The sequence below is a fragment of the Panthera uncia genome, assembly GCF_023721935.1.
Source record: "Panthera uncia isolate 11264 chromosome C1 unlocalized genomic scaffold, Puncia_PCG_1.0 HiC_scaffold_4, whole genome shotgun sequence".
In the NCBI taxonomy this organism is placed as follows: domain Eukaryota; kingdom Metazoa; phylum Chordata; class Mammalia; order Carnivora; family Felidae; genus Panthera; species Panthera uncia.
The window spans coordinates 1,720,288-1,730,311 of NW_026057585.1; the positions used below are offsets into that span (position 1 = coordinate 1,720,288).

At 47.0% G+C, this 10,024-nt stretch overlaps 1 protein-coding gene across 2 annotated transcripts; it reads left to right on the forward strand.

The window, feature by feature from the left end:
- The first annotated feature begins 531 nt into the window (after window positions 1–531).
- Window positions 532–9,302, forward strand: ENSA (endosulfine alpha). Of its 2 annotated transcripts, none has more exons than XM_049616362.1 (4): window positions 532–743; window positions 3,934–4,059; window positions 5,347–5,513; window positions 6,173–8,289. In XM_049616362.1, the coding sequence occupies exons 1-4, from the start codon at window positions 687–689 to the stop codon at window positions 6,243–6,245; spliced, it is 423 nt and encodes a 140-aa protein (XP_049472319.1). In that variant the 5' UTR covers window positions 532–686; the 3' UTR covers window positions 6,246–8,289. The 2 variants fall into 2 exon arrangements, with proteins under 2 accessions (XP_049472319.1, XP_049472317.1); XM_049616360.1 differs by lacking the exon at window positions 6,173–8,289 and adding an exon at window positions 8,557–9,302 and having other exon boundaries at window positions 534–743.
- The last annotated feature ends 722 nt before the right edge of the window (window positions 9,303–10,024 follow it).

The window sequence follows — 10,024 nt, forward strand, 5'->3', positions numbered from 1 at the left end:
GGGCTGACCCTGAACAAGTAAAAAACTGTACAGAAGAGTTAAATCATGGAACGTAAAGCCTTCTGTGCAAGACAACTTGGTTTGGGGTCCCAGTCTCTCCCCTCCAAACACCAAGTACATACATGGCAACAGTGTTGAGTACCAATTTAAGGTATACTCTGACTTCCAAATTATTTTCTGAAGATTGAGAGTTTTCTGCTAACACTGCACAAAGCTTAATCCTCTTTATCTGAAAATGAAAGGTTCCCATCTTTTCGCTCTCCAGTTTGAAGCTCAGCAAAGCCTTCTGGGTGCCGGGCCGTTAGACAGAAAGAAGTCTCGTCGCACCAAAGGAGCAAAAATGCCAAAGCTGAGCCGCCCGCTAACACCCCCACGGGCTCCCAATTGGTCCTCGGAGCTCACTCTGTGTCCACATTGGTGTTCCAGCTTGCCTGTCGCCTTCAAAGAACCCACCTCTAGCCAGCGACTATTGGCAGATCGTTACGTCATTGCCCTATCTACCTCACTCCCATTGGCTCCCATAGGAAGGGGCGGCCATAACGTCACAGGCAGGGGCCGCCATTTTGACTGAGCAACCCTAGTGACAGGAGCCGAAGAAGCAGCGCAGGTTGTCCCCGTTTCCCCTCCCCCTTCCCTTCTCCGGTTGACTTCCCGGGCCCCCTACACTTCACAGTCCTGGTCCCGCCATGTCCCAGAAACAAGAAGAGGAGAACCCTGCGGAGGAGACCGGCGAGGAGAAGCAGGTGAAATGGAGGGGGTGCGGGCCGGCGAGCTGGGGGCGACCGTGATGGGGCGGGAGACGGTCTCCCACCAGTGCGGATTGGTCGCCATGGTCTCAGGCTCTGCAGGGGTTGGCCACTTCTTGCGTCACGCAGGGTGAGCTTTAACACAGCTTGCAGCTCTGGGGCTGGTTGGTTGGGCCCGTTGTCAGTCAGTGCCTTACTCTTTCTGATTGGCCAATAGGCCTACTGCTCAACACATTGAAAAGGTGCTATCATTGGCCAAACTTGGGTGCGGGGCGGGTGTTTGGAAAGACTGGGTGAATGAAAGGGGGCAGGTGGTCCTGAGAAGCGATGTGTGTTATTGGTAGAGAGGGGTAAAAGGCCCAGCAGCTAGGCTGGGTTCCCAATCAGAAGGATACAGGTGGAAGTAGAGACGATTAAAAAGGACCAGCATTGGGCGAAGGGAGAAGTAATTATTAATCATGGCTACTTTAAGGCGGGCAACTTTCTCAAGAGACCTATTTTGACGGTTGGGGTCCCACTGTTCCCCAGCCTCAATTGGGAACTAACAGGACTGAAGAGGACTAGAGATCAATAAAGCATAATGGAGATTAAACCTAGGAAAGACACGAAAGGAATCGTGACAAGAGAGACTCCACCCTATTTCCACCACGACCCCGACTTCCAAGGCAATGGGACTTAGTTCACCCACAATTCTGTGATGAAAACACCCCAAATAAACCTCTTCTTGGGGCTTGTATTTGACTTACAACATTTAGTACTGGGCTCAGGGCGTTGTGAAAGGCACCTGATATATCTGCCAGATTTTCAAGGGAAGGGAATATAATTACATTAAAAAGAGACACAAATTGCCTTAGGTCTTTCTTTTCTCTTTCTTCCTTTCTTTCTTAGGTCTTTCCTTCCTCCCTCCCTCCCTTCCTCCCTCCCTCCCGCAGGGGAGGCACTTGTGAGCGGGGGAGAGGCAGAGATAGGAGGGACAGCGGATCTGAAACAGGCTCTGTGCTGACAGCAGAGAGCTTGATGCGGAGCTCGAACCCACTAACCGTAAGATCACGACCTGAGCAGAAGTCAGGCGCTTAACCTCCTGAGCCACCCAGGTGCCCCTAGGTCCTTTTTTAAATAATTTTTTTAACATTTATTTTTTTGAGAGGAGTGGGGAGGGGCAGAAGGAGAGGGAGACACAGAATCCGAAGCAGGCCCCAGGCTCCAGGCTGTCAGCATAGAATCCCACGCAGGGCTCAAACCCATGGACCACGAGATCATGACCTGAGCCGAAGTCGGACGCTTAATCGACTGAGCCACCCAGGCACCCCCTTAGGTCCTTTTTTAAAAAATGTTTTTTAATTTATTTATTTTGAGAGAAAGAGGGAGAGGGGATCCCAAGCAGGCTCCTTAGTCAGTGCAGAGCCCAACTCAGGGCTTGAACTCACAAACCATGAGATCATGACCTGAGCAGAAACCAAGAGTCAAATGTTTAACCAACTGAGCCACCCAGGCACCCCGGCTTTAGGTCCCTTTAAAAAGTCACTAAAGAAAAGGGCATTGGGGCCCACAAAAACAAGAAGAGAGTAATAACTACCGTGAGAGCCCCTGCAAGCCAATTCCAAGTTCTTGGCATGTTCCCTAAACTTCCATCACTTGCCCCACTGGGGAAGGTGTTGACCTTTTGGAAAAAACTGTGGGTAAATACTAGTGAACCTCCTGTGTCTTAATTTTCTTGAGGTTAAAAATAGTGTCATTTTTATCTCTTTACCTGTTACCTCCTACCTAAGGTTTATGGAAATGCTGAAGCAACGTTGTTCCTTTATTAAGGTAGAGACATTTGGAGAAGGCCACATAGCTCAGAGAGGCTTAAATCAGATGACTGCCTTAGACTCGGGGTAAAAGGGAACATCTCAGCAGAATTATCCCCTTTGATTTCCTGTTTGACCTGTACTGTGTGTTAGGGATAGCCAGGGAACTTTCCTACTCCTCTTGGATCACCAGAAGCCCTAGTTAGCTCTTTTCTTTCTTTCCCAGCTCCTTTGCTGAATAAGCTATGGTTTGCTCTTGATTGAAAAATTGTGTTTAGGTATTATTTTTAACTCCAAGTCACTGAAGTGGTTCCTTAAGCGTAGTGTGAGAAGCAGAGTGTGTGTGTGTGTTTTCTCACAATACAGTTATCTTGAGCTTTAAAGATTTGAACAAAAGTCTAGGTTTGTTTAGGAACAGGGTAGAGACAGTATATTCACAAGAGGGTAGATTTCCAGGAAAAGTTGATAGTATAAAGTTACTAGGGGCTCCTGGGTTGCTCAGTTGGTTATGCATCCCATGACTTCAGGTCACATTCTTACGGTTTGTGAGTTCGAGCCCCGCGTCAGGCTTTGTGCTGACAGCTCGGAGCCTGGAGGCTGCTTCGGATTCTGCGTCTCCCTCTCTCTCTGCCCCTAACCCCCTCACACTCTGTCTCTCTCAAAAAATAAATAAACATTAAAAAATTCTAGATATTAGGGGCGCCTGGGTGGCTCGGTCGGTTAAGCATCCGACTTCAGCTCAGGTCATGATCTCACGGTCCGCGAGTTCGAGCCCCGCGTCGGACTCTGTGCTGACAGCTCAGAGCCTGGAGCCTGTTTCAGATTCTGTGTCTCCCTCTCTCTCTGCTCCTCCCCTGTTCATGCTCTGTCTCTCTCTGTCTCAAAAATAAATAAACTTTAAAAAAAAAAAAAAATTCTAGATATTAGAAGGGTTGCTTCCCAATTTTTTTATTTATTTATGGGGCACCTGGGTGGCTCAGTAGTTTAACCGTCTGACTTGGGCTCAGGTCGGCTCACCATTCGTGAGTTCAAGCCCCCCATCAGGCCCTCTGCTCTCAGCGCAGAGTCGCTTTGGATCCTCTGTCTCCCTTTCTCTCCTGCCCCTCCCCTGCCCTGGAGCATGCACACACTCACTCACATGCTCTCTTAAAAATAAAAACTTTTTTTTTTTTAGGTTTATTTTGAGAGAGACATAGTGTGAGTGGGAGAGGGACACAGAGAGAGAGAAACAAGACAGAGAGAATCCCCAGTTTGCACCGAACTATCAGTGCAAAGCCCAATGTGGAGCTCAAACTCACAAACCATGAGATCATGACCTGAGCCACTTAACTGACTGAGCCACCCAGGTGCCCTTGCTTCTCAATTTTTAATTTAATTGGCCCATTTGTTTCCTCCAGGACACACAGGAGAAAGAAGGTATTCTCCCTGAGAGAGCTGAGGAGGCAAAGCTAAAGGCCAAATACCCAAGCCTAGGACAAAAGCCTGGAGGCTCCGACTTCCTCATGAAGAGACTCCAGAAAGGGGTATGGGACCCAATCTCTTATCCTCTTACTGGAGCCAAAAGGGTCTTTAGTGATGAGATCTGTAGAGCTTCTTCTGAATGTTTATCCAGAGGTTCTGCTGTTGGGCAGTAGTAGAGAGGAATTAAAAACTTGTAAAGAGCGAGGCAAATTATTGTAAATCCCTAATATGGTATCATACAGGGTATGAAGGCTTAATGTTGAGACATTTGGATGTGGGGGGCATTGGAGGATTGGGGGAAGGAAGGATGTTAGAAACTGAAATGCTGACTCCCCCAGGCATTTGCCTGTTTAAATGGTGGGAGTTTTAGGACTGCACTTTTTAAGATTAGAGCTAAGTTTTGGGGTGCATGATTTCAAAAAAAAAGATCAAACCATCTGTCCTATAGATTTCTTCAGCTTGAAATGAATAGCTTTCTTCAGACCCTTGAAATTAGCACCAGCCATTAACTGTGCTCTCTCAAGAGACTTATTTTTCCATCCAGAGTGGTGGTCCTCACCAAGGGAGGGTCTGCTTTCATAGCCATCTAGCTCCCAATCAGGTTTCTCAGTCCCCATAGGTACCTGAAGCTAATTGAGAGATTGTAAGGCAGTAAACTGCCTGAGGGCGTTCCCAGGTGTGGATGAAATAGACAGTGAAACAGATCCCTGTGGAGAATCCTAGTTATTGAGTCTTAGGCACAGATGATGATGTGATGATGATTTGCAGTTTACCTTGCTGCAGGCAAGGCAGGCGTGGGCAGGCTATCATAGCCATGGAACATGTGTGGGAGCAGTGGGAGTCAGAGGAAAAGTACATTATCCTCATGAACAAACCGTTTCTATTCATGGTCTGAGGGAATCATTTTTAATTTTGAGGTTGTAGGCTTGAGGTTGATCTCCTGCTGATTGCTAGGATAGCTCCAGATTGACACTTCTGTATGTCTTGTTAATTTCCCCAGGACTAAGCCCATTGGAGACTAATAGGTCCTCAGTAAGCCTTAATGAATAGCCAGTAATTTGGTTGAACCATCCTGTATTGATGGGTGTATAAAGGATGTAGGGGCTATCTCTTTGCTCATAAAATGTCTACTGTAGCTAGGAAACTGCCTACAACCTGAAACGCCAGAACACATTGGAGACAAGACATAAGTACATGTAATTAATGCTAAACTATGTGTGTAATGAGGTTAATCAAGGAAGACTGGAAAAATCTAAGCATTGATGAGGGTTTATAATGGATGTGGGTCTCCTTGCTTTCGAGGAAGGCCAGAGTTCCTCACTCACCTAAACATCCCTCTTGTCTCCTAGCAAAAGTACTTTGACTCAGGAGACTACAACATGGCCAAAGCCAAGATGAAGAACAAGCAGCTGCCAAGTGCAGGACCGGACAAGAATCTGGTGACTGGTGACCACATCCCCACCCCACAGGACCTGCCCCAGAGAAAGTCCTCACTCGTCACCAGCAAGCTTGCGGGGTAACCTGGGCCCCCCCTTCTCTCCCCTTCCTCACCCACTGGACTTTAATATATCATAGGCAGGGATGAAATGAGCACCTAGATAGATCTTCTCAGCTTGCTAGCCAGAAATGACTGTGATTCTCCTGGGGGCTGCTGAGAAGGTGATGTGGGTTGAAGAGGGGCTCTGAGTTCATTTCTTTGATTAAATTGAGATTTTCGCACCCTCACTGTAGCCCAGGTAGGGGCCCAGAAATAAGAGACTAGGATTGGATAATGCTGCAAATGCTCTTTTTCTTTTGTATGAGAAACTGGGGAGATGTGATTTCTCCTTTTGGAAGAGAATATCCCAAAATTGGTTAGGCTAAGCCTTGGGAATAATATAGTAGATTTCCATCTAGAAGCTAATCCGACATAGCTGGGAAAGGTAGACTGAATGAGATCTGTTTTCTGTGCTTCTAAGTGTTTTTTCCCTTAGGCTGCTATTGCTTTGTGTTTCCATTATGTCAGGTTTAGAGAACCCTCAAAAAGAAAAACTGATTTGCTTGCCTAAAACTACAGTGCCCACCTAACCTCCCTTACTCAGTGAGTGTCTCTTACAGGTTACCGTGGCTCTTAAATAATGTAAAGATTGGAGAACTTCATTCACATGAAATGGGCACCTTCTCTCTCTCTTCCAGCCTGTTGCTTTCGAAAATATGGGATAGTAGAAAGATTCGCACTGGCTTTGGAGTCAAGATATCTGGGTTTTAGTTGCACTCCATCTCAGCAGAACTGATATGTAACCTTGGTCATTTAACCTCTGTGGATTTCTATTTCCTCATCTGTAAAAGAGCTGAATATAGATAAGATGGGTTAGAATTTTAAAATCCTGTAACTGCCAGCTGAAAAAAAGTCTGTGCTATTCATTGTAAAACTAAGTGAGGAAGGCCTGTGAGTGAGCCTACAAAGGGGAACCATTAGAGGACTACATGGGGAGAGAGGAAGTTGAGATTTGGGGATTATAAATTCAGGCAAGAGGGCCTCATAAGTATCATGGACTTAAGGCCAAGGGAAAAGTTCTAAGAAGCTAGCTTCTATGAAAGCTTCTTGCCTCTACCCCCACCCACTTTCCTGGCCCCCAGTCTGGGCCTTTGCTGCTAAAAAGCTGCTCTGGGAGCCAGGCTGCAGGCCTGAGGACACGTGCTTAGTCACGCACATGTAGAGTCCCATGTTTCAGATGTGATCAGATGCCAGGCGTACTGCTAAGGAGACCAGAAAAAAAGGGGCAATCTGAGCCAGCCTCCAGGCCTCGGTACTGTGGTGGGGCTGGAGCAGCAGGTTCCTAGGAGATGATTCACCGTGGAGGAAGCTGGTGGAGGAAGATGGTCACGGGACGAGAAATGGAGCACTGATAAATCTCTGCCTTCCTAGGGCTCAGTAACTCAGCTCTTGTGGGATGAGAAGCAGCAGTGGAGATTCAAGAGCAGATGGAGGAGAGGGGTACAGGTGGCCAGCGTCTTCAGTCTGCTTATCACTAGCTTGGCCTGAATCCTACTGCTGGTTATGACAGAGAGGGCCAGGGCAACAACTAACTGTTTAAGAGGACAAGATTCTGTAATTCTCTCTCACCCTCTCACCTCACAAATCCTAATACATCAAACCTTTGGGCTGATGAGAATGACCCGTGGTGCCTGGCTGGCTCAGTCGGAAGAGCGTGCGCGAGTTCGAGCCCCATGTGGGGTGTAGAGAGTACTTAAATAAAACTTAAAAAAAAGAAAAGATTTAGCAGGAGAATGACCATGAACTTGCTGGTGCACATGCAGAGTGATTGGCAGGTGTGTATACTCCTTTCCTGACCAGCCATTCACTTTTCAGGCAGTCACTCAGATGGGGTAGGAGAGAGTTGGTAAGGAAGGAAGGGAGAGAGCAGGATCCCTGGATTTCCTGGCCCCCAAACTCCTTAATTGTCACTTGTAATTGTATATAATTTTTGTGTTTCTTGCTTCATTCCTCATGCTGTCTTCCTTAGTCTAAAGTCCTTGTGGGAAGGGGAAGATGCTGAACATCCTTGTATAGTTTCCTCAACTGTCCCAGCCATGTTGTACATAGATATGTCATGTTATTATATATATAAATATATATATAATTTTGTACGTTTTCTTCATCTCCGATCTTCTCGAATTTTGTACTTTTTTCTTTTCTGTCTCAGCTGCTTTCTCTATTGGTCATTTGAATCTTCAAGACTGAGGTCACAAGTCTGGTTTTTAGGAAGGAATAGAAAAAATAGGGAAATCAGAAAACTGTTGATCTTGCTCTTTCTCTACCTGGTCATCTTCAAGGATAAGAAACAAAGAAACAAGCTACATTTTGTATTTGCCACCTATTTCCACAGCATGAAATACATCACGTCCATGGCAAAGAAGGGTCATTCCCAAATCCAGATCCAAATTGCTTTGATTAAACCTAGATTATTAAATCCACTCAGAACAACACGTGTGTTGTCTGGCCGTGGACTACATGCTGTCACCACCTCATCACCCTTAGCCCCCTGTCAGTCTCTGCTGCTGCGTACAGCTCACTGTGGCCATGCCTGTGAAACCAAGCCTGCTCTAAGCCAGGCAGCTTATGGCCCTGCAAACCTCCAGTTATTGTGATCTTTGTCTAAAGAATTTTCTGTATTGCTTTCATGGGTATCTCCAAAAAGGTAAAGAACACTTTTTGTGGATAGAAAGAAACTGAAATTCCCTCCCCCCCACCACCACCACCCTTCTCCCTCTCCCTCCCTCTCTCTCTCCCCTCTCCTTCCCTCCCCTCCCCCTTCTCCTCTTCTCTCTTCTCTACCTCTCTCTCCCTTCCCCCCTCCCTTCCCCCCTCCCTTCCCCCCTCCCTTCCCCCCTTCCTTCCCCCCTCCCTTCCCCCCTCCCTCCCCAGCTCTCTGTGGATCAGATTCAGGCATGTGCCAGGTAGCCTAATGATTGTTAAGTGTGGAAGAGTCATGGGGTAGGGACTGGGATGGAACTTCGAATTTTTTCCCTTATTACTTGACAGTGTTTTCTTTTTCTTCTTCTGTGTTCGTCCGCAGTGGCCAAGTTGAATGATGCTGCCCGGGGCTCCGCCAGATCCTGAGACGCTGCCCTCCTGGGTCCTGTGCTGGCTCCTGCCCCTCCCTGCTTTGGCAGCCAGGGGTCAGGAGGTGGCTCGGGTGCGGGCTGGAGAGGCAGAAGCCCCTGCCCGTCGGTGTCCCAGCGCATGGAGCCCCTTGGGCTGAGCACCAAGACCCTGAACCTTTTTTGTTTTACCTTTTTTCCAAATAATTGTGGGGAGAAATCTCAGTGAAATCCTGGTGGGTGGGGGGTGGGGTGGGGGGGTTGGTGTTTGAGAGGGTGGGATGGGAAATTTGTGGGGGATATGAAATAGGACTTGGAGTTGATAAAAACATTCCTGACTATCTTCCTTCCCAACCATGTGGCTGGTGTGGGATGGGTGTAAGGGGGAGGAGTGGAGCAGATTCCAGATGAAGAGTTCTGATTCAGCTCTGTAGAAAAATGCCTTGTTTGCTTGGATGTGGCTGGGGACCTGGGGTCAGATAAAAGAAACTGTCTACATCTAAAGATGACAGAAGCAAACAGCCCCTCTGGTCCCGCAGAGCAAGCTGAGAACCCAATGTTAATTGTTCATTTTAAAAAGTGCTGTCCTTGAAATAGATTTGCTGTGGGGAAAAAAAGGGCAGTGAGTGTGGGGAAAGGGGCCATGAGTGTGGGGAGCCCCACAGAGCCCAGGGGACTTTTTGAGTATTTGAAATAAAAAAAAAAAAAAAAAAAAAGAAGATGACCCACAAAAAAACACAACCCAGAAATATTCTGAAGCAGTTGGTGTGTTTTATTGGGGTTTGGGGAAAGGGAAGAAAATGAAACTGAAGACAGCATTCAGGGGAGAAGCTGGTATGGGGCCCTGAGTTCTAAGGAACAGGGGCCCTTAATACAGGATGTGACTGGGCTTGCCGCTTCCATCACTCAGGGAGAGGGAACAGGGTTATTGGCGTATAGATCAGGGCTTTTCCGGACTCCTGTCCATCCCTTTTGTTTGTGTAGCTAGTGTAGAAGATGTGTCAACCTCGGGTTTTGGTTCACAAAATAAGGAATCTGATCTAGTTTATTAACACCTAGAGCTTAGTATAGGCTAAGCAAAAAAGGAAGCCCACTCTTCCTTTTCCCTTTTAGTCTTCCATTCCTTCATAAGTTCTTAAGTCTGTGAAGGAGAAATGTGACCTCTGGTCATAAGCCAAAAGCTCAACCTTTCTGTTTGTGGCCAGCAGGAGGCAGAGTGACTTACTTCCGCACCATTGTCACAAGTATCACTGGAATCCTGCCGCTGCAAGAAGTTAAAAATTGCCTGTGAATGTAACCTAGAAAAGAAACATTACCAAAGGAGAAACAAACTCACCTGTCTCTCCGTGACACACACCAACATTCACATACAGTAGATGAAATCTACTTGCGCATTTTGCCCAACTTGAGTAGGAGAGTTTGATATTTTCCCAAATGTGATTG